The 24,514-nt window shown below is 39.1% G+C and overlaps 2 protein-coding genes across 3 annotated transcripts in view; both read right to left on the minus strand.

Annotated features, from left to right (window-relative positions):
- The window catches only part of LOC100511652 (glycerophosphodiester phosphodiesterase domain-containing protein 4), an 882,168-nt gene that overhangs the window by 508,231 nt on the left and 349,423 nt on the right, over positions 1–24,514 (minus strand). The window contains exon 2 of the mRNA XM_084975427.1: positions 5,853–6,047. The gene's annotated coding sequence lies outside the window, so the exon portion shown is untranslated. The remainder of the gene's footprint in view (positions 1–5,852; positions 6,048–24,514) is intronic.
- RSF1 (remodeling and spacing factor 1) overlaps positions 1–24,514 on the minus strand; it is a 157,534-nt gene that overhangs the window by 52,398 nt on the left and 80,622 nt on the right. For both annotated transcript variants that reach the window (XR_014814231.1, NM_001142834.2), the window contains 3 exon segments: positions 23,995–24,087; positions 21,520–21,725; positions 9,426–9,580 (listed from right to left, as the gene is read on the minus strand). Coding sequence is in view for 1 of the 2 variants with exons in the window: in NM_001142834.2 (NP_001136306.2) it covers positions 9,426–9,580; positions 21,520–21,725; positions 23,995–24,087 (454 nt within the window). In the remaining variant the exon portion in view is untranslated.

Here is a 24,514-nt window from a genome sequence, read left to right on the forward strand (position 1 = left end):
TGAGAATCTTAGTTTTCAAGGATATCAGGTAAAATAAAAATATCAGTTATTTTTTCCTCGTAGTATGCACATTTTCAGAAAAACAGTAACGCCACCACCACCAGAGTGATTTAGTAAGTTCCCGAGACTCTGCACGTACTCTTCCTATCCTTCTCCATTTGTTGCATCTTACTGTATCTCTACTGTCAAAGCACAGAGCTAGTAAAGACTCTTAAATTCTTCCTTACCTGTGATTCAGATTTAGTTACATGTGACTACAAAGTTAATGCTCATGTGATATGCTTCTTAAAAATCGTTATTTTAAAATAATTTTAGACTTGCGTATATGTTATAAAAGTAGTTCTAGGACATCTTCACGCAGTTTCCCCAAGTTAACAACTTACATACTCATAGCACAATGATCAAAACCCAGAAATTAACTTTAGTAAAATAACATGAAACATATTTTATTTAAATCTTGCCAGTTTCCCCCCATATCCGTTCTGTTTGAGGATCCACGTCTCATTTTGTTCTTGTTTTCCTTAGTCTCCTCCAATCTGTAATCACTACTCACTCTTCATTTTTCTGACCCTTCACAGTTATTTTGTAAAATACTTCTTAATTTGGTCTTCCTTGATATTTTCTCAAGATTAGATTAAGATTATACATTTTTGACAAAAATTTCACAAAAGAGGTTGTGCATTTATTTATTATATCGGAAGGTACATGATGTAAATGCCTTGATTACTGGGTTAAGGTGGCATCAGCTGGTCATTCCACTGTAAAGTTAACCATTTTCCCCTTTGCAAGAGGTAAATATCTTGCAGAGATACTTTAAGATTATGCTAACATCCCGTTTCTCCACAAATGTGCACCCACTAATGTTTTTGTTTTTTTTTTGTCTTTTTGCCATTTCTTGGGCCGCTCCCACGGCATATGGAGGTTCCCAGGCCAGGGGTCGAATCGGAGCTGTAGCCACCGGCCTACACCAGAGCCACAGCAACATGAGATCCGGGCTGCATCTTCGACCCACACCACAGCTCATGGCAACGCCAGATCCTTAACCCACTGGGCAAGGCCAGGGATCGAACCCACAACCTCATGGTTCCTAGTCGGATTCGTTAACCACTGCGCCACGACGGGAACTCCCGCACCCACTAATTTTAATGTCTGTAGAGATCTTGCCTGCAACGATTACATTTCCCTAGTGGGTTTGTTTGTTTGTTTGTTTCTCTTTTCTTTTCAGGGCTGCATCTGTGGTATATGGAAGGTTCCAAGCTAGGGGTCGAATTGGAGCTGCTGCTGCTGCTGCTGTCAGCCATGGCAATGCCGGATACTTAACCACTGATCAAGGCCAGGGATCGAACCCACATCCTCATGGATACAAGTCAGGTTCTTAAGCTGCTGAGCTCCCTAATGGTAACTTTCTATTTCTCTCATTCCTTCTAATCCGATTAACTGATATTTACCTGCAGGGAAGAGTTGTCCCTTTACCTCCATTTATTTATATACTCAATTATCTTCTTACATAAGTAGGAGCTCATGAATGTTCCTTTTATTCTATGATTTTAAGTCTATCATCATATAAATTTGGGGCTAAAACAGTCTCTTTTTTCACCACTGAGAGCCCCACCCCATTGGCACTGTGTCCTACTGAGCCAAGTTAGTTTTTTAGTATGTCGTTAGTTCCTGGCATTCAAAAATATTCCAGGCTTATCTTTTTGGCTAGCTGTAGCTCATTCACTAGAAGATTCCTATAAAAAGACTCATGGGAAATAGACCTATGATACTGATAGCAGTTTAACTGAAGCCTCTATCTAAGTCAGTTGTGGCTGGACATAAAATCCCCGGTGCACATTTTCCTCCTTACATGTGTTATGGCAATTTCTTCTGGCATAAAGCATTGCTTTCAATAGAGTGATGGCAGTCTGACATTCTTTCCTCTATATGTCCCCTGGTCTTTTTGTCAGGATTGCCAAAGCAATTCTTTCTTCAAAGCCCAATAATTTTATTAAAAGGGTCTCTTTTTTTTTCTTTTTTCTTTTTAGGGCCACACCTGCTGCATACAGAAGTTCCCAGGCTAGGGGTCAAATCAGATCTATAGCTGCTGGCCTATGCCACAGCCATACCAATACTAGATCCAAGCCGCATCTGCAACCTACACTGCAGTTCATGGCAACGCCAGATCCTTAATCCACTGAGCAGGACAAGGGATCGAACCTGCGTCCTCAGGGAAACTAATCTGACATGTTTCTGCTGAGCCACAACGGGAACTCCCTATTCACTTGCTTTGGTTTTCTTTTTTAAGGATCCTCTGTTAGACTTTCATTGCCTATATTCAAATCCTACACTCTTTCTATCAACTCTTTATCTATTTGCTTGTTTTTTAAAAACATATACACATACCTTTCTGCACTTGCTCCAGGGCCAGGAACTGAATCAGAGATGAAGCTGCAGTCAACATCAAAGCCACAGCGACCCTGGATCTTTAACCCAGGAAACGAGGCCAGGGAATGAACTGCATGCTCAAGGGGACTATGTTGGGTCCTTAAACAGCTGAGCCACAACAGGAACTCCTGCTTTTTTTTTGGCTGCACCCAGCGACATGCAAAGGTTTCAGGGTCAGGGATCAAACCCATGCCATAGCAGCAACCTAAACCAAGCAGTGACAAGACCAGATTCTTAACCCGCTGAGCTGGCAAGGAACTCCTCCATTTGCTATTTTTTAAGGGCACTAATTTTGTGTTTGTTGACTCAAGGTTTTTTTCCAGATTTTTCGGAAAATCTTAACTCTTTCTTGAGTTGTCCACCTACTAAGTTATAGTTTTCATGTTTTATGAGAATGTCTTTCGGATAAGCTTTCATTCTCTGTAGTAATGTTACTCTGCTTCTTATTATCTTTGTTCTTATAATCCTGAAGGATTCAAAAATGGATCTTTTTGAAACGCTTATTTTTATGTCAAGTATATAGTTTTTCTAATTTCATAGCTATAGAGTTCTCCATTTTTGCAAGATATTAAAAATTAAAGTGATTTGCTTAACGAGATAACCTAACCCTACTCCTCTCCCATTCTTTTATCTGAACTTTTTTTTTTGCTTATCTCTATTTTTCCCTGTTCTACTTAATTTAGATTCTATTCCCAGAATATTGCACAAAGCTCTGCGTGGAGTTTAGTCCTAAGAAGAAAACTTGGTTAGAAGGGTTTGAGGACTCGTAAGGCCTGGAGTACCCACGCTCCTATAAGATCTCAGTTTCAGATACCATCTGCAGTTTTTAATTTTTTCCATCAATATGTTCCTCTTATAGGGCAAGCTATAGAGAATCAAAAAATATGCCACTGCCACTTTCCAAAAATTATGAATGATAACTTAAATTTTCTCCTTCTGATTCTAGGCACAACAAACTCAATCAGAAAAGAAAACTTCGGCAGTTTCTCTTATCATGAAAGGTTTCTTTTTCTTCTTCTTTCTTTTATCCTTCCTTCCTTTCTTCATAGAGTGGGATGAAGAACTAGTATAGTACTAAAAGCTAAACACTACAGCATTCAAGTACAAAAATCACAGAATATTAATATTCTGAGCATAGATGCTCTGTATACAAAAACATTCTTTAAATTCTATCAGGTATCTCCAGGGGTTCCCATTGTGGCTCAGCAGGTTAACAACCTGACTAGTATCCATGAGGATGTGGGTTTGATCCCTGCCCTCACTCAGTGGGTTAGGATCCAGCTTTGCTGAAAACTGCTGCTTAGGGTAAAGATATGGCTCAGATCCCAAGTTGCTGTGGCTGTGGACTGGGCTGGCAGCTGCAGCTGATTCACCCCCTAGCCTGGGAACTTCCATATGCCACAGGTGTGGCCCTAAAAAGAAAACAAATAAACAAAAAAGAAGAGAAAATTCTTCCAATTATTTTCAGATGGATAGAATTCTTAGAAATTGCTTTGTGGGAGTTCCCATCATGTCGCAGTGGTTAGAATCCAACTAGGAACCATGAGCTTGAGGGTTCGATCCGTGACCTTGCTCAGTGGGTTAACGATCCGGCGTTGCCGTGAGCTGTGGTGTAGGTTGCAGATGCGGCTTGGATCCCGAGTTGCTGTGGCTCTGGTGTAGGCCGGTGGCTACAGCTCTGATTCGACCCCTAGCCTGGGAACCTCCCTATGCCGCAGGAGTGGCCCAAAAAATGGCAAAAAGACAAAAAGACAAAAAAAAAAAAAAAAAAAAAAAAGAATCGCTCTGTATCCAGGCCATCTACACCCAGGATAGACAAACAATTTTTGTAACTGAAATGTCATAGAGTTCCCACTGTGGCACAGTAGATTAAGGATCCAGGTTGCTGCAGCTGTAGCAAAGGTGGCAGCTCCAGCTCGGATATTCCATATATGCCATAGGAATATGACACTCACAGGCAACTATTTACATAGCATTTATATTGTATTAGGTATATTTTAATAAAATATACAGGAGGATGTATGCACAGGTTATATGCATATTCTATTTTATATAAGAGACTTGAGCATCCTGGGATTTTGACATCAGCAGGGGTTTTGAGACCAATCCACCAGCGATGCCAAGGGATGACTGTATTCATTTTCAAGGTTAAGAGAAGACTGCCTTTATAACCTTGGTTAGTGTGGTCCACTGACCAGCAGCATCAGTATCAATTAGGTACCTGATAAAATGGCAAATTGGGGAAATCACCAGGTAAAGAGCAAGCCTTCTACAACCTGAGAAGCAGAGCTCTAGATCACTCGAGTTAAAGAGCATGGGCTTTACAAGAATCCGATTAAAATCTAGACTCTGATACTTTGATCTATATGACGGGGGGCAAGTGTATAAACTTACCAATTCCCTCATCTATAAAACTAAAATAATAATGACAGTAGTTACCTCAGAGAGATGCTATGAAGATTAAATAAAAATTCACATGGAGCATTTGGTAGGCTGCAAAGAAACAGGACGTGCCAATAAATGTTAGCTGGTGTTACTGCTGAAATTCCCCCTCTTCTACTATAAGGCTCCACCATGAAATTTAAGAAATAAATACAGAAAGAGCTTTACTCAATGAGGAAATAGTGTGTTTTTCTTTCTAATTTAAACTACACAGTGACTCTCCCTTCGGGATGAGTATAAAATTTCACTTAAGAGAAAAACTGCCTCTTGGAGTTCCCGTCGTGGCGCAGTGGATAACGAATCCGACTAGGAACCATGAGGTTGCAGGTTAGATCCCTGCCCTTGCTTGGTGGCTTAACGATCAGGCGTTGCCGTGAGCTGTGGTGTAGGTTGCAGACGCAGCTCGGATCCCAAGTTGCTGTGGCTCTGGTGTAGCTACAGCTACACTACAGCTCCGATTCGACCCCTGGCCTGGAACCTCCACATGCTGCAGGAGTGGCCTGAGAAATGGCAAAAAAGATTAAAAAAAAAAAAAAAAAAAAAAAAGTGATAGAAAAACTGCCTCTTAAATTTCTATAAGCTTGACCTCTTTATCCAATTTATATTCTTTCTGGTCTTGATTTAAATTGGTGTTGGAGAATAAGCAAACTCACACATGAATGACCAAAGGAATATTAAGTCTAAATTCAGAACAAATCCTTAGGGAATGCTACTAAAGTACCTGGAAAACTCAGTAACAATATATAGCATACGTGCAAAGAAACCAAATCTTAATCTCGTCACAAGAAAGTTTTTTTTTTTCTAATTTCATATGGTGACAGATAATGACTAAGCTTATTGTGGTGATCATTAGGCAATGCATACAAATGTCAAATCATTGAATTGTACCCCTGAAATGAGTATGTTACATGTCAATTATACTTCAATTTTTATATATCTGAAAATTAATATGGAATTCGGACCACTTAAAAATTAAGCTTTACTGGAGTTCCCGTCGTGGCGCAGTGGTTAACGAATCCGACTAGGAACCATGAGGTTGTGGGTTCGGTCCCTGCCCTTGCTCAGTGGGTTAACGATCCGGCGTTGCCGTGAGCTGTGGTGTAGGTTGCAGACGTGGCTCGGATCCCGCGCTGCTGTGGCTCTGGCGTAGGCCGGTGGCTACAGCTCCGATTGGACCCCTAGCGTGGGAACCTCCATATGCTGTGACAGCGGCCCAAGAAATGGCAACAACAACAACAACAAAAAAGACAAAAGACAAAAAAATAAATAAATAAAATAAATTAAAAAAAAATTAAGTTTTACTGATGTAGGCTACAAAATTGAATTTTAACATACAGAAAAGAATTTTTCAAATCAGAAATAGCAGATTATGAGTAAAACCACTAAAGATATTTGAAAGCAGATAAACGTTGGTCAAAGGAGGACAATAAGCAGGATTTTCTCCTGAAAGCAACGCTTAACATGCAGGAACATTATATCCTACATTAAAAGGCACGGAGTTCCCGTCGTGGGTCAGTCGTTAATAACGAATCCGACTAGGAACCATTAGGTTGGAGGTTCGATCCCTGGCCTCGCTCAGTGGGTTGGGGATCCGGCGTTGCTGGGAGCTGTGGTGTAGGTTGCAGATGTGGCTCGGATCCCGCGTTGCTGTGGCTCTGACGTAGGCCAGTGGCTACAGTTCCCATTAGACCCCTACCCTGGGAACCTCCATATGCCTCGGGAGCAGCCCTAGAAAAGGCAAAAAGACAAAAAAAAAAAAGGCATACTTAGTTGTTTTTATACAATGCCTGCAACTAGGAGAAGACTTTATGTTAAGCTCCCTCAAAGTAGTAAATAAGGTAACAACACATTGCTTTCAGGTTCTAATCGAAAAAGCAGAGGAAAACTAAAAGCAGAAGAAAGCACAAAAAGGAGAGCGAATTCCTTCTCCTGTCATTAAAAGGTATGTTATCAAGAAAAACTATTAACTAAAATGATGTCAGACCAAATTTCAGCTGGTTTCTTTCCAACCAGAAAAGTTAAGACTTGATTCTATCATAAAAAGGTTAAGAATTGATCTGCTCAGTTAAACAAATTAGAAAACTCAATTTGGAAATCAAGTTTAATAATTATAATTATTGTACACTTAAGTATGTGCTAAGAGCAACCCAAAATAAAATAAAACAAAGAGAAAAAAAGGAGTCAGCAATCCCACTCTTGGGCATATATATGGACAAAATTAAATTCAAAAAGATACATGTGGAAACTCCCATTGTGGCTCAGCGGGTTACGAACCCAACTAGTATCCATGAGGATGCAGGTTCAATCCCTGGCTCACTCAGTGGGTTAAGGATCCGGCATTGCACTAATCTGTGATGTAGGCCAGCAGATGTAGCTCCAATTTGACCCTTAGCCTGGGAACTTCCATATTCCACAGGTATGGCCCTAAAAAGCAAAAAAGATACATGCACTCCTATTCACAATAGCCAAGACAGAGAAACAACCTAAATGTCCACTGACAGATGAATGGATTAAGATGTGATACACATGCCCAATGGAATACTACTCAGCCATTAAAAAAATCCCAAACCATGCCATTCACAGCAGCATGCATGCAACTAGAGATTCTCATACTAAGTGAAGTAACTCAGCAAGAGAAAGACAAAAATAGCATAATATCACTTACATCTGGAATCTAAAATGCGATACAAAAGAACCTATCTTCAGAACAAAAACAAACTCAAAAGACATGGAGAACAAACTTGTGATTGTCAAGGAGGGGGGAGTGGGATAGACTAGGAGTTTGGGTTAGTAAATGCAAACTACTACATTTAGAATGGATAAGAAATGAGATCCTACTGCACAGCACAAGGAACTATATTCAGTCTCTTGGGATAGAACATGATGGAAGTTAATATGAGGAAAAGAATATATATATGTATATATGCGTGTGTGTGTATATATATATATTTATATGACTAGATCACTTTGCTGTATAGCAGAAATTGATACACTATACTTTAATGAAAAATCTTTTTTAAAAATAAAAAGATTAATCTCAGTTAAGCAAATTAGAAAACTTAATCCAAAAATCAAGTTTAATAACTATAATTATCATAGATTTAAGAATTTGCTAATGGAAACCCAAAACAAAACAAAACAAAGAAAACCAACCCCCCAGACTCAAAAACACCCAATTAAAAATTGGCAAAAGACCTGAATAAATATTTTTCTAAAGAAGATATACAAATGGCTAATAAATACATGAAAAGATGTTCAACACCAGTAGTTTTTATGAAAATGCAAATCAAAACCATAGATACCACTTCACCTCAATTAAAATGGCTATTATAAAAAAATAAAAGTAACAGTGATGGGAAGGATATTAAGAAATTAGATTCCTGGAGTTCCCGTCGTGGCTCGGTAGTTAACAAATTCGACTAGGAACCATGAGGTTGCAGGTTCGATCCCTGGCCTTGCTCAGTGGGTTAATGATCCGGCATTGCCACGAGCTGTGGTGTAGGTTGCAGACCTGGCTTGGATCCCGAGTTGCTGTGGCTCTGGCGTAGGCCGGCGGCTACAGCTCCGACTGGACCCCTAGCCTGGGAACCTCCATATGCCGTGGAAGCAGCCTAAAAAATGGCAAAAAGACAAAAAAAAAAAAAAAAAGAAATTAGAATCCTTATGCATTACTGGTAGGAACGTAAATGGTGTAGCAGCTATAGAAAACGGTACAGTGGATCCTCAAAAAATTAAAAACAGAACTATCCCCTGACCCAGTAATTCCACTTCGGGTATATATTCAAAGGAAGTGAAAGCAGATATTCACACACCTACTTTCACAGAATCATTATTTGCAATTGACAAATGGCAGAAGAAACCCAAGTGTCCAGTAACAGATGAATAGATAAAATGTGGTGTATACACATAACAGAATGCTAATCATCCTTAAAAAGGATAAATTCTTTTTTTTTTTAAAAAAAGGATAAATTCTGATACATGTTACAACGTGGATGAACTCTGAAGACACTATGCTCAGTGAAATCAGCCAGTCACAAATGGACAAATATTGTATGAGTTAGTCAAGTTCACAGAGAGAGAAAGTAGAATGATGGATGCCAGGGTCTGCGAGGAGGAAGAAGGAGGGAGTCAGCGTTAATGGGCACAGAGTTTCAGATGGGGGAGGGACACGTGGAGATGAGTGATAGCGATGGTCGCACAACACACTGAATTACACACCTAGTTAAAAACGGCTAAAGCGATATACATTTATGTTGTGTAATACAAAAGTTTTAAAAGTTCACTAAGTTTTTGTGTATACCTAAATTAGCAAGAGATATTATGTTTTGATGATCTGAACACTTACAATTTAAATTTTTAAATGGTCAATATAAAAGACAAAAGTATTCAAATGATTTTTTGCTCCCCCCCCATGAAATAAAAGAAAAAAATCTACTTCTTTTATAGGAAGACATAAAATTTGTCAAATTTAGTGAATTTCAGTTTTTATAGTTTGGAAGAGGAGTGGAAAAGAGAAGAAATTACAAAACAAAGCAAATCAAGACACACAAAAAAACCTTGTTTAGGTGTTTCCTCCTCCTTTTTAGTCTCCTCATCCTCTAAGCTGGGGCTTTCCCGGGAAGAGTTGTCCTGTTGGCTAGAGTTTTTCAATAGTACAGGATCGATTTGTGCTTTCAGGAGCGCAAGAGTCTCAGCCAATTCGTTTCGATTTCTAAACAATGGAAAATATAAGACAGTATAAAAATCTTTCTTGTGTTGTAAACAGATTTCAGACCAATACCTTTAGAAATCAAAATTTAAAAAAGAAAAACATTAAGAACATCCAAAACACTAATACAGCTAACCTTAATTAACCCTAAAATTTTAAATTATGTATTAGTAATGAATACATATTAAAATGTGATTCTGGAAAGAGGAATCTTAGACTATTCTTTCTATTGATTAGAACAGCAATGCAACTCTCTTTGGATAAAAAGAACAGTAGGAACAGAATTAAACAAAAATCAAAGTTTGATAATTTTTAAAATAGGTTGCAATCTCTAATCAATGTAAAATTTGCTTGAAGAAGAATTTTATTTAACAAAATAATTCAAGTTCTTGATTCATTTGGGCATAAGAACTCTATTCAACCTACAGAGAGAATAACATTTTATGTTGCAATAAAATTATGACAGATATTTCTGAGTAATTAATGGCAAACTCAGCTCTAATAATATGGTCCAAAACCCCAAGAATTTTGGATACTGGTGTTGCTTTGTCAATTACAGTTCACAATTACAGGAAGAGAATTCAATTTGAATAAAAAAAAAAATACACAGAAATCTCAAATCAGATTCTAATCAATAATTTTTCTATTTTTACTACCAAATCCAGAGATATAGGATGGTCAATTCAAATGCCAGTTACAAATCAGAAACAAGAAAAATGATTTAACTGTTTTTCCTGTTCAGATAAGCAGTGTGTAACAGTGAACATAAAAAGGAAAACCCTGCACTGAGTTGGGAAACTCAGTTCTCCGTTGGCCACTGTTAATTCATCAGCACCACCATCTTATCTGTGTCATCAATGCACTGGGCATGTGCCTGTTATTTCTACGTAGTTAGTATTAAGATGAAATCATTTGGGTTTTTTTTTTAAATTTTATTGGCGTATTTTCTTATCTGTCATGTCACATACATCCTCTATCATCCTATCCATTTCCACCAACATCCCAGCTAAATTCTACCGTTTAAGAGCAGGGATACTGGGAGTTCCCACTGTGGCTCAAAGGGTTACAAACCTGACTAGCATCCCTGAGGATACAGGTTCGATCCCTGGCCTTGCTCAGTGGGTTAAGGATCCAGCACTGCTGTGAGCTGTGGTGTATGTCGCACACTAGGCTTGGATCCCACATTGCTGTGGCTGTGGCTGTGGCTGGCAGCTGCAGCGCAAATTCAACCCCTAACCTGAGAACATGCACATGCCACAGGTGCAGCCCTAAAAAGCAAAAAGTAAAAGAAAAAAAAGAAAAAGAGGCAGGACACTGCCTTATAAAGAGGCTCTTAAAAAAATGTTAATGAATGAAAAGAATCCCTATTCTAAACTAAATGGCTGTGTGACACAGGACTGGTGATCATGACTTTATTAGACCTACGTTTCCTTAATCTATACAAGATTGGACTTTCCAAAAGGAAATTAATAAAACTGCTACTGACAGGCATCTTTCAGAAATTAAAATGACATGATTTTGATATTGTGTATGGGTGTGTACACACAGGTTTATACATATTATAAATATTGTGCATGAGAATGAATACATGTTTAAACAAATTCTGTCATGTTAGCATATACAATAAAATGAATGGTTTTAGAGTTTTAATTATCTAATAGCAGAAGATCAGATTAGATGTTCTCTCAATATCCTGTCTACTACTATCTCCACTTTACAAAAAATGGAAATTAAAACCTCGAGATGTTCAATAAATTAATTCTTGGCAAAGTCCCTTTCTTTTCTTTCCTTCTTTTTTTTTTTTTTTGCTATTTAGGGACACACCCTTGGCATATGGAGGTTCCCAGACTAGGGGTCTAATGGGAGCTACAGCTGCCGGCCTACACCACAGCCACAGCAACGCCAAATCCGAGCCGTGTCTGCGACCTACACCACAGCTCATGGCAACGCCAGATCCTTAACCCACTGATTGAGGCCAGGGATTGAACCTGCAACCTCATGGTTACTAGTCAGGTTCGTTTCCCATTCTGCCACAACAGGAACTCCCAAAGTTCCTGTTTTTGAACTTAATTACATCAACCCGCCTCTAATCTAAGCCCTTATCCACTTAATGTTATTACTATTCTTACTTCACTGAGAATTCCACATGTAATAAATGCCTCGACCCATCTGTGAGATCACTCTGGAAAGTGAAAAATATATTGACGTTCTTCGCTAGGCCTATTTTAAAAATGCCAGATCCTTAACCCACTTAGAGAGGCCAGGGATCAAACCTGCAACCTCATGGTTCCCAGTCGGAGTCATTAACCACTGAGCCACGACGGGAACTCCTAATGCACCATTCTTATGACAATAAAAAACTACCCACCTTGGGATTTCTCCTGTTTTGATCTTACAATTAGATTTAGTACACTAAATACTTTTTTAAAGACCCTAACTTGGAATTAGAGGGAATTTTTATAAATATACATATATTCAAATTATATCCAAATTTCTTAGCTCTTTCTACTGGATGTTTTATTTTTTAATACAATTCTTAACGGTTTCTTTCCATTTACAGTTATTACAAAATACTGGCTATACTCCTGTGCTGTATAGTACCTCCTTGAGCCCGTGTTATACCTGGTAATTTATTTTATTCACTAGTTTGTTGTATTTTTTAGATTCCACATATGTGATATAGTATTTGCCTTTCTGCATCTTATTTCACTTAGCATAATGTCTTATCCATTCATTTGCTGATAAACACTTAGGTTACTTCCATATCTTGGCAACTATAAATAACGCTACTATGAACATTGGGGGCATTTATCTTTTCAAATTGGTATTTTTGTTTTTTGGGGGGACAAACATACTGAGAAGTTGGATTGCTATCTTATACAGTAATTCTGTTTTTAATTTGTCTTTTTTTTTTTTTTCCTTTTCTTTTTATAGCCACACCCATGGCATATGAAGGTTCCCAGGCTAGGGGTTCAATTGGAGCTACAGCTGCCGGCCTGCACCACAGCCAGAGCAATGCCAGATCCGAGCCGTATCTGCGACCTACAGCCCAGCTCATGGCAACGCCAGATCCTTAACCCACTAAGCAAGGTCAGGGATCGAACCCACAACCTCATGGTTCCTAGTCAGATGCATTTCCACTGCGCCACGATGGGAACTCGTCTTTTAATTTTTTTTTTTTTTTTTTTTTTTGTCTTTTTGCCTTTTCTAGGGCTGCTCCCTCGGCATATGGAGGTTCCCAGGCCAGGGGTCTAATGGGAGCTGTAGCCACCAGCCTACGCCAGAGCCACAGCAATGCAGGATCCAAGCTGCATCTGCAACCCACACCACAGCTCATGGCAATGCCGGATCCTTAACCCACTGAGCAAGGCCAGGGATCAAACCCGCAACCTCATGGTTCCTAGTCGGATTCGTTTACCACTGAGCCAAGACGGGAACTCCTCGTTTTTAATTTTTTGAGGAGCCTCCATACTGTTATCCATAGTGGCTGCACAAATTTACATTCCCAGCAATAGTGTACAAGGGGTTCCCTTTTCTCCACATCCTTGCTAACATGTTATTTGTGTTCTCTTTGACAACAGCCATTCTGAGAGGTATGAGGTGATGTCTCACTGTGGTTCTTATTTGCTTTTCCCTGATGGTTATCAGTGTTGAGCATCTTTTCATGTGCCTGTTGGCCCCTACATTTCGTGTCTATTCAGTATTTCCACATACTTTTTAATTGGGTTAGTTTGTTGTTTTTTGATGTTGAGTTTTATGAGCTGTTTATTTATGTTGGATATTAATCCTTTATTGGCCATATCATTGCAAATATTCTCCCAGTCCATAGGTTGTCTTTCGGTTTTGCTGATGGTTTCCTTTGCTGTGTAAAATATTTTAAATTCCACTAGGTCCTATTTGTTTATTTCTGCTTTTATTTCCATTACGCTAGGAAAGAGATCCAAAAAAATATTGCTATGATTTATGTCAAAGAGTGTTCTGCCTATGTTTTCCCCTAGGAGTTTTATAGTATCCAGTCTTTTTTTTTTTTTTTGCTTTTGCTTTTTAGGGCCGAATCTGTGGCATATGGAGGTTCCTAGGCTACGGGGTGAATCGGACCTATAGCTGCCAGACTACACCACAGGAACATGTGACCCGAGCCGCATTTGGGACCTACACCACAGCTCACAACAACGCCAGATCCTTTAACCCACTGAGCAAGGCCAGGGATCGAACCCACAACCTCATGGTTGCTAGTCGGATTCATTAACCACTGAGCCAGGACAGGAACGCTATTTACTTTTAACTACAAATCAGTTGTGCCTTCCCCTCTCTCCATTGATTTTTTTACTTCTGTCTTTCTTTCATTTTAAGGCCACGAGTTTGGCATATGGAAGTTTCTGGGCGAGGGGTTGAATCAATGCTGCAGCTGCCAGCCTATGTCACAGCCACAGCAATGCCGGATCCAAGCTGAGTGTGCAACCTACAACACAGCTCAGGGCAACACCAGATCCTTAACCTACTGAATGAGGCTAGGGATCAAACCTGCATCCTCATGGCTATTACTCGGGTCCTTAACCCACTAAGCCATGATGGGAACTCCATCTTTTTTGTTGTTGTTTGTTTTAATGGCCACACTCATGGAATATGGAATTTCCTGAGCCAGGGACTGAATCTGAGTCGCAGCTGCAACCTGTACTGCAGCTGTGGCAATGCTGGATACTTTAACCCACTGCACAAGGCAGGGGATTGAACCCACACCTTCACAGTGAACCATGCCACTGGAGTCGGATTCTTAACCCACTTTGCTACAACAGGAAATCCAGCTTTCTTTTCTTCAAAACACTACTTCATTCGGGCATATGAAATCAGATATATTTCTTCCAAAGACCATGCCCTCTTATGATCTCAGGTGTTCACACTTCTGTTCTCTTAGCCTCAAGTGTGTTCCACCTAACTCCAATTATTATTTCAAAGACAAGCACAGAATGGATAAACAAACGTAGTATATCTATACAAGGGAATATTATTTAGTCATAAAAAGGAATGTAGTACACGGATGAACCTGGCAGCTGCCATGGGCTGGGGAAAGAATGGTAAGTAACTGCAAATGTACAGGACATGGGGTTTCTTTGTGAGCTGAGGAAAACGCCCTGAAGTTAGTGGTTATAGTGGCACAGCCCTGTGAATACTAAAATCCACTGACCGCATTTTTAAAAAATGATGGTGGCTTTGACAAGAATGCCTCTATGATGCGAATGAGGAACGTTTCGACCCTGGATATATCTTGCATAGAGAGTTGCCTAGATTTTCTGACAGAATGTATGTCAAGTGAGAGAAAAAGAAAAGTTAATCATATGTCTCCAACGTTTTGGATCAAAGCAAATGTGGCTGCTATTAACTGAGATGGGACAAACATATTAAAGGAGAAAGGTTACAAGCTCAAGTTTTAGGCAGACGACTCATCGGTACCTAAAGTTACTCTAGATTTTGGTGAAAAGGAATATATCATTCTAATTATTATAATGTAGAATATGATTTTTCTTAGTTTAAAGGATGTTGAGAGTTAGAATTAGTTGTAGCAGTAAGTCAGAAGCAACTGAGCTGATAGCCAATTTAATAAAAACAGCAAAAACAAACAGACCAAACAAAAACAGACCTAAGCATTGGTATCATCCTCTGCCAAGTACGGGTTAGGTACCTGGTTCCCCCACAGCACCCCGGCGTGCTCTCCATCACAGACCTCACTTATGACACCAGAGTATCGTTTACTATCTGCCACAATATGGAAAGCTTAGGAATAGCATCGTATATCTTTGTACCTCCAGAGGACAGCACGGTTAGGCAGCAAGAATCTATAATACAATATTCCATCTTTTCCATACAATAACTGTGATACAATAATCCATCTTTTTCATATACTTTCAAAAAAGGAAGAAGACAAAAAGGAAGATAATTAAGTTGGCAGTATTTCTTAAGGGGGCCAAGAAACTAAAGGAAGGTATTAATGAGTAATATCAACAGTGGTAGTATTAACAGAAGTTAATGCTCATGAGTGATTATTATGCTCCAGGCACTACTCCAAAAGCTTTACATGAATTAATGCACATTAATTCCAATATAATCTAATTAGACAGGTATTAATATTACCCTTGTTTTACAGACAGGAAGGGGAGAACATGCGGAGAAGTACAGTAATTTGCCTATGGTTACAGTTAGTATGTATTAAAGGCAGAACTAAATTACTGACTTCCGAGATCATCTTTTCTTTTTTTTTTTTTTTTTGTCTTTTGTCTTTTGTTGTTGTTGTTGTTGTTGTTGCTATTTCTTGGGCCGCTCCCGCGGCATATGGAGGTTCCCAGGCTAGGGGTTGAATTGGAGCTGTAGCCACCGGCCTACGCCAGAGCCACAGCAACGCCAGATCCGAGCCGCGTCTGCAACCTACACCACAGCTCACGGCAACGCCGGATTGTTAACCCCCTGAGCAAGGGCAGAGACCGAACCCGCAACCTCATGGTTCCTAGTCGGATTCGTTAACCACTGCGCCACGATGGGAACTCCGAGACCATCTTTTCAATCACTGTGCTGTATTAGTAGCATATAATTTAGAAATATCTTGACAGAGTTTCTAATTACAGGTAAATGAAAACTCTGCACACTATTCAGAATTCAGTTTTTTGAAAATGATTGTCAAACCATTTATCAATACTAAAAATATTCTCACTGAGGTATAATTTACATACTTTGAAATGAATCGATCTTAAGCGTTCAGTTAATCAGTTTTGAGAAACGCATACACCTGTGTAATTCACACCCCTATCAAGATAAGGAATATGACTGTCACCACAGAAAATTCCCTCCTGCTTTGACCTACTCAACCCCCTCTTCATTACCAAAAGCAAGGAGGAACTAAGAGTTTTGAACACTATAACCATGGGTTAGTTAATTCCAGAACTTAAATGGAATAAAACATAATGTACTTTTTGGCTTCTTTCACACATGATAATGCTTCTGAGGTGAATGCATTACAGGTCATTCCTTTTTATTGCTTAGCAGTAATCCTTATATGAGGACTACAGGCTTGCATGCACCACAGGCCTTTTCATTTCTTTTTATTGCTTAGTAGTAATCCACATATGAGGACTATTCTGAACAAAGAGGCTATGGATGTTAGTATATAAGGCATTTTACAAACATTCTTCTCCATTTCTTTAAGATAAATACATAGGAGTGAAATCACTGGGTAATGAGGTAACAGTTTAACATTCAAAGAAATGGTTTAAGCGTCTCCCAAAGTGGTTATATTCTTTTACATTCCCACCAGCAACGTGTCTAAGAATTCCAGTTGGTCCACATTCTTATTAATGTTTGGTGGTCTAAGTCATTTTTATTTTGGTCATTCGAGTGGAGGTAAATTGGGAATTCTCCGATGAATAATGATGTCAAATACCTTTTCATTTGACTATGGACCATATGTATATATTCCTTATAAAGAAAATTGTTCAGGAGTTCCCGTCGTGGCGCAGTGGTTAACGAATCCGACTAGGAACCATGAGGTTGCGGGTTCGGTCCCTGCCCTTGCTCGGTGGGTTAATGATCTGCCATGAGCTGTGGTGTAGGTTGCAGACGCGGCTCGGATCCTGCGTTGCTGTGGCTCTGGCGTAGGCCGGTGGCTACAGCTCCGATTTGACCCCTAGCCTGGGAACCTCCATATGCCGCGGGAGTGGCCCAAAGAAATAGAAAAAAAAAAAAAAAAAAAAAGAAAGAAAATTGTTCAACAGTCTGCATAAAATTTTATCTCTCTCTCTATTTTTTTTTTTTTTGGTCATTTTAGGACCACACCTGTGGTATACGGAGGTTCCCAGGCTAGGGGTAGAATTAGAGCTGTAGCCACTGGCCTATGTCAGAGCCACATCAATGTGGATCCAAGCCGAATCTGCAACTTACACCACAGCTCATGGCAATGCTGGATCCTTAACCCACTGAGAGAGGCCAGGGATTGAACTTGCATCCTCATGGGTAACAGCTGGGTTGGTTACCTGCTGAGCCACGATGGGAACTCCTAAACTTTTTCTTAGGAGACTGGTATAAAAGCACTTTCAGGGAGTTCATGCCTCAGTGGTTAACGAATCCAACTAGGAACCATGAGGTTGCGGGTTCGATCCCTGGCCTTGCTCAGTGGGTTAAGGATCCGGCGTTGCCGTAAGCTGTAGTGTAGGTTGCAGACATGGCTCAGATCCTGCACTGCTGTGGCTCTGGCGTAGGCTGGTGGCTACAGCTCCGATTAGACCCCCTAGCCTGGGAACCTCCATATGCCGCGAGAACGGCCCTTTAAAAGGCAAAAAGACCAAAAAAAAAAAAAAAAAAGCACTTTCAGGAGTCTCTTTCTGATCTTTAAGAACCACATAATGAAGTCTGGTCTAAGATTTGTTAAAACTCTCTTATTATTAATAACCAAATAACTAAAACTTCATGGTATTCATATTTTTTGCTCATCCTTAACATTCCTTAAGAAATTTGCTTGATATATCCCCTAGCATAAATTAACATCACTTAATAACATGTTATTTATCAAATATAAAAAATATTTTTCTGGGAGGGGTTCCTGTAGTGGCTCAGCGGAAACATATCTGACTAGTATCCACGAGGATGCAGGTTTGATCCCCGGCCTTGCTCAGTGGGTTAAGGATCCGCCGTTACCGGGAGCTGTGGTGTAGGTCGCAGATGCAGCTCAGATCCAGCGTTGCTGTGGCTGTGGTGTAGGCCAGGGCCTAGAGATCTGATTCGACTCCTAGCCTGGGACCCAACATATGCTGTGGGTGTGGCCCTAAAAAGACAAACCATGTATTTTTTTTCTGCATTTTATCCTCTTTCATTGAGGCCTAAAGTAGCAACGAAATAACTATCACAAAATAAAAAGAAAAAAAAAAAACCCAGAATTCTAAAGACTTCTTAATTTTTGTTATATAAGCTTTTAAGGATTAGGCAGAAACATGTTTACAACACCACAATTTCCCAAGAAAATAAACTTTTAAAGAAACAGTTTTAAATAAAAAAGCAGGCTTTTCATTTCACTAGTAAAAAATAATATTCACCAGTGAAGAAAGATATCCAAGTGCAATCTTTTAAATGAAAGTCATAATTTTATTTGCTTTACCTGCTCTTAATTTACTCAGTTTCTAAAGATATTTCTTGCTAAAAAAAATTACTGCCCTCCTTTAAAACTCTACTTAACATAAACCTGCACGTTTAGAGAATGTCTCTGACAGAATCTATCATTCCTAGGACAATTATTTCTGCGAGACAAAAAAAGCAAGGGTTCTCACTTCTATAAGCTCAGTTCTACTACCCTATAATTTTCATCATCGATGGCGGCTCAGTCTTGAAAGAAATACTCTTACACAGAGCAATTCTTTAAATGTATGAAGATAGTTAAATCTCCCTAAATTTCTGATAGATCAGGTATTTTCAACTTATTCAATCATCTTCTTTATAGTTCTTCACATAGCGAACTCACTCTGTCAATATCCTTCTTAGAGCTTGGCATCCAAAACTAAATACCACATATACTCTGAGAAGTGTCTCATCAGGGCCAAGTGAAATGGTGACCTAACTTATCTGGGGTACCTAATGTATTTTATGACAATGGAGATCTCAATTTTGAGGAAAGGAAAGAATAATAACACAATTCACATTCAACCTTCACAAATATTAGAGTTACATGGATTTAACAGTTCTCTACATCTCTCAAAAGCAGCACTACCATGTCGAATTAAAGTTAACTGAAATCCGTGTCACAGGTCATGTATCTACAGGAGGCATAAGCAAACCAGAAAATACACATATTAAATAAAACTAAGAGCTACAACGTACAATATAAGGGATTCTGCAGGTGCCTGAAGCTCATCTAGAGATCCCCGAGCTGTATTACTCACTACTATACCCCCACGGCTCAGCACAGAGCCTCCACACATGCAGGCACACAGTACAGTTCTATGAGTTTAATGAAATAAGGGAACATTAGAGGGACAAACAGGTATTCAGAATTTGGCTTTAATTACCGGAAATCAGAGTCCATAAACCCAGTATTTTATTAATGATCCCAAATATTACTACATCTTTCGGAAAAGTTGCCTGTCAGATTTACAGGTAGGAATATGCATATTCACAGATGTTCTTCCAAAAGGCACCTGGCACAGTTCTCTAAAGCAATTTGTAGTTGTTCACATGAGAAAACGGCGTTTGAACACTTTATATAAGCATTTTCTTCTGGGCAACTGCCACACATACCATTTTATGCTTATCATAAATAGATTTTTACACATAGAAAGATTTTTTTAAAAAGGCAGAAGTACAGGAAGTAAAACCTGGAAGAACAGTCAAGGATGAGAAGGGCTGAAGTCAACACTAGTGGAATTCTGCCCTTCCCTCTTTCTGCTGATAAATATGTCTTTTATGACAAAACAAAGTTTCAATCTTTGGGGTTAGAAGTTGTAAAAGAGGCAATGGTTATGAACTATACTTCAATTAAAAAAATTGAAATAATTAAAAAAATAAAATAACCCTTAAAAGGGGGTGGTGGGCAATGGCTGAAAAGGAACAAAATTTTATTGAGTATGTACTATGTTCCTAGGATGACTTCTCACACATTCTTCATCTACAAAGCACGAGACAGTATGTCTGAATCAACTAACCAAGTTTGACATAGGAAAGAGCAGAAGTGGTAGTAAAACATCATGAAAAGAACCTCTTTCAATGTATATATTCATAGGGAAAGATGGCAAGTACATTTTATTTCAGGGCCCACTTTATCTTAATTTAATAAACTGACATGGAAAACCATATGATTAAAGCAATCCCCCATGAGCTTATTCAATGCTTGTCTTTATGGAATGAAAGTTGAGTTTCTCTGACCTGAACGAATATTATAAATTTCTATGGATTATCACTTCAAAACATTAATAAATGAACACTAACAAAAATCTGCTAAAATTCAAAATAAGCAAATACTAAGATGACTTGAGGGCTTTTCGAAAGCTAGTGGCGATATATCCATTGGTTCTCTCTACTCATAAATAAATTAATATAAACTGTAGGAATTGATGGAATTAATTCTAAGTATTACTTTGCAAAACTAGAAAATGAAAGACACAAAGATTCAGAGTAACAGTCCCAGAGTCACCTATCAACTAAAAAAAGTTTTACTGTAAGGTTTTTTGGATTTTTTTGGTTTGTTTTGTTTTGTTTTAACTGTAAGGTTTTATATTAAGTATTTACATCCAAATATATCTGTCAATACAAATATAAGGAACTAAGGTTATCAAAAATAACTAGGGCAAAAAAAGCACAATGTGCCTCAGATTTCTTCAGACCTCAGTAATAAAATGTATGCACAGGAAAAACTAAAAATATATTAAAGTATCACATGAATTAGCCAATTAATTAGGAATAAAAAATAATGCCTAGCAGTTCCCATTGTGGTGCAGCGGAAACGAATTTGACTAGTATTCATGAGGATGTGGGTTCGATCCCTGGCCTTGCTCGGTGGGTCAAGGATTTGGCATTTGCATGAGCTGTGGTGTAGTCGAAGACTGGGCTCAGATCCTAAGGTGCTGTGTCTGTGTTGTAGGCCGGCAGCTATAGCTCCGATTTGACCCCTCCCTGGGAATTTCCATATGCCACGAGTGCAGCCCTAAAAAGCAGCAACAACAACAACAACAAAACCTAATAGAAAACTACAGTTAAAAGTATAAGACCACACTGACATGGACCACACTGCTCAATATACTTATTTGGCAAATAATTAAGTGCCTTCTGTGGGTATCATGTTGGGCACTAGGCTAGGTCTTAGAAGTTCCCCTATCCCACAAAAAGAAAGGGATCACCCAGTCTGAAATTATATTCTAGTAGAGATCAAAGTAAGAACATGCAGATAAACGTGAAAAAATTCCAATAAAAGATACCTGACAATGCATTTCCATGAAGAGCCGTCTTGATCATCTTGTTCTTCTATATACATTCTGACATTGTGATCTTGATCTAACTGGTACCAGTACATGAGGCCATCTTTGTCTCGGCCAATTGGCTGGAGACGCATGGTATCGGCATCCTCCTCATTGATAATATTCTTGAATTTGAGATTGTCATCAAACTGACACTCACAGAGGTACTGGAAAATAGTTACAACATGGCTTAAAATATCCCACAAATGTTTATCCATCACAACAAATGTGATATGTTCAACCAGAAACTGATTCAGGGATAGGAGGAGAAAGAATATTTGTACTTTATCCATCTTTCACTTTCCTCTCCCCAGTTTTGTACATTTATAAACAATAACCAATTTTAAAAGATAAATTTCTAAGTTAACATTTAATTTTAATATTACATAGATTTATAGGTTTAATACAACCAATGACAAAAAAATGCAGTTATATTTATTTATTTATTTTGTTTATTTGTTTGGTTGTTTGTTTTTTTTTTTGCCATTTCTTGGGCCGCTCCCGTGGCATATGGAGGTTCCCAGGCTAGGGGTTGAATCGGAGCTGTAGCCACCGGCCTACGCCAGAGCCACAGCAACGCGGGATCCGAGCCGCGTCTGCAACCTACACCACAGCTCACGGCAACGCCAGATCGTTAACCCACTGAGCAGGGCAGGGACTGAACCCGCAACCTCATGGTTCCTAGTCGGATTCGTTAACCACTGCGCCACAACGGGAACTCCTGCAGTTTTATTTAAAAGCACTGATTCTGTACTACAGTCTCCCAAATTGGCTCATGGTATACAATTTTCAATAATTTTTAGATAAATTCTATTCTTGAAATAGCTGTCCATTTTTAAAAGCTTGAGAAATTCATCGTTTTCAAGAAAGGCAATATTATTGAGAACTGCCTTTAGAGAATCCTCTTAAAAAAAGATATTCAGGAGTTCCCTGGTGGCTCAATGGGTTAAGGACCCAGCATGGTCACCACTGTGGATCTGGTTACTGCTGTGGTGCAGGTTTGATCCCTGGCCTGGGAATTTCCACATGCTGTGGGGGAAAATAAAGATATCCACATGACAAAACTGGAGGGACTCTTTATTAAACATTTTGGTATGTGACTAGGGTATAAAGTCAGATTTCTTCCCCACTTCTCTTTTTCCAGACAGACAATACATGAAGTCCCTATCAAAGACTCTTTGCCTTTGCCTCTGGGGTGTAGCCTGGTAGACTTTCTTCTGTAAAGATATTTCTTTTCCTTTCATTACGCTGACCACATTGCAAATAATTAGGGTCAACACTATGAAGCAAGCAGGGAGGGAAAGGGAAACTAAAACTTGAAATACATCCACTTTGAAAAGACCCATTTTAGGCATTCCTGTTGTGGCTCAGCAGTAACGAACCTGATTATTACCCATGAGGACATGGATTTGATCCCTAGCCTTGCTTAGAGGGTTAAGGATCCAGCATTGCCTTGAGCTGTGGTGTAGGCCGGAGCTGCAGCTCCAATCTGACCCCCAGTCTGGGAACTTCGATATGCCCTGAATGTAGCCCTAAAAAGACACCCCCCCCAAAAAAAAGGAAAAAAAGAAAAAGAAAAAACAGAGAGAGAGAGAAAAGACGCATTTAAATTAAGTTGGTTTGGTTATGTATATTATGGCATACCCCTAGTCATCTGGAAAACTGATCAAATTATTAATATAGTCAATCGGTGAAAGATTAAACACAGTTTACAGTATTTGTTAGCAACGACTGTTAAGGCTGCAATGAATAAAATTAATCTGCGTAACTGCCCATTCTACTACTGTCCCTACAAGCAGAAATCATCAGACCTAGATATACTTGTGTATGAAAAAACAACCTAAAACATTAAAGAACAGTTTTGTCAACAAAAAATAAGTGAGAAAAAAATCCATTGTCCTTTCCTACTAACAATAAAAATGTCTACTTTCCAAAGTTACCACTATGGTGCAGTGCTTAAAGGATCCAGCATTGCTGCAGCTGCAGCACAGATTGCAACTGTGGCTCGGATTCAATCCCTGGCCTGGGAACTTATGAGTGTAGTCATTAAAAAAAAAACCAAAAAACAAAAAACAAACTACTTTCCAGTTATTTTTCTTTTTTTTTTTTTTTTTTTTTGTCTTTTTGCTATTTCTTTGGGCCGCTTCCGCGGCATATGGAGGTTCCCAGGCTAGGGGTCGAATCAGAGCTGTAGCCACTGGCCTACACCAGAGCCACAGCAACGCAGGATCTGAGCCGCGTCTGCAACCTACACCACAGCTCACAGCAACGCCAGATCGTTAACCCACTGAGCAAGCACAGGGACCGAACCTGCAACCTCATGGTTCCTAGTCGGATTCGTTAACCACTGTGCCACGACGGGAACTCCCCGTCCAGTTATTTTTCAATTCAACCAGGAGTCAAGAGAATTTTTAATGAATTGTAACAAATCATTACCTTTAAGAGCGCTAGCTTGCATTCAACACTCATTTCAAGATAGCCTTTCTTCTCCATCTCCCATGCCCAGGTGCTATTAAACTCTTGGCATATCTGTCAGAGAAAGTAAAAGTCTTAATACACAAAGGCAATTTTTATTTCACTGGTAGTTTTGTTGCAAAATTAGGTTAAATGTTCTTGTTAGTATATAAAAGAAAAAGTTTATACCAAACCAATCCAATCAATCTTACCCTGAAATTCATACTACTTAAATATACCAGAAATGTTTACTACTATCTGATGACTCAAATTTAACGGAAGTAAAAGCAGTGATCTCTGCAGCTGTCTCCCCTACTCTCAAGAATTTTATACACACTTTTGTGGCATTTTCCTAAATCCAAGTAATGATCTGATTCCACCTCTCCAGAGAGCCTTGAAATTCCAAGGGGAAGGACAACAGTTTAATCATCCCTAAGCCTAGAACAGAAGTAAGGTAAAAAACCATATGCCAACCTGTAAGCACATCCGCCACCCCCACTCC

Source organism: Sus scrofa, chromosome 9 (assembly GCF_054392235.1).
Source record: "Sus scrofa isolate SSC_HxYL_T2T_F1_AM1 chromosome 9, Sscrofa_HxYL_maternal_Yorkshire_Landrace_v2.0, whole genome shotgun sequence".
Classification (NCBI taxonomy): domain Eukaryota; kingdom Metazoa; phylum Chordata; class Mammalia; order Artiodactyla; family Suidae; genus Sus; species Sus scrofa.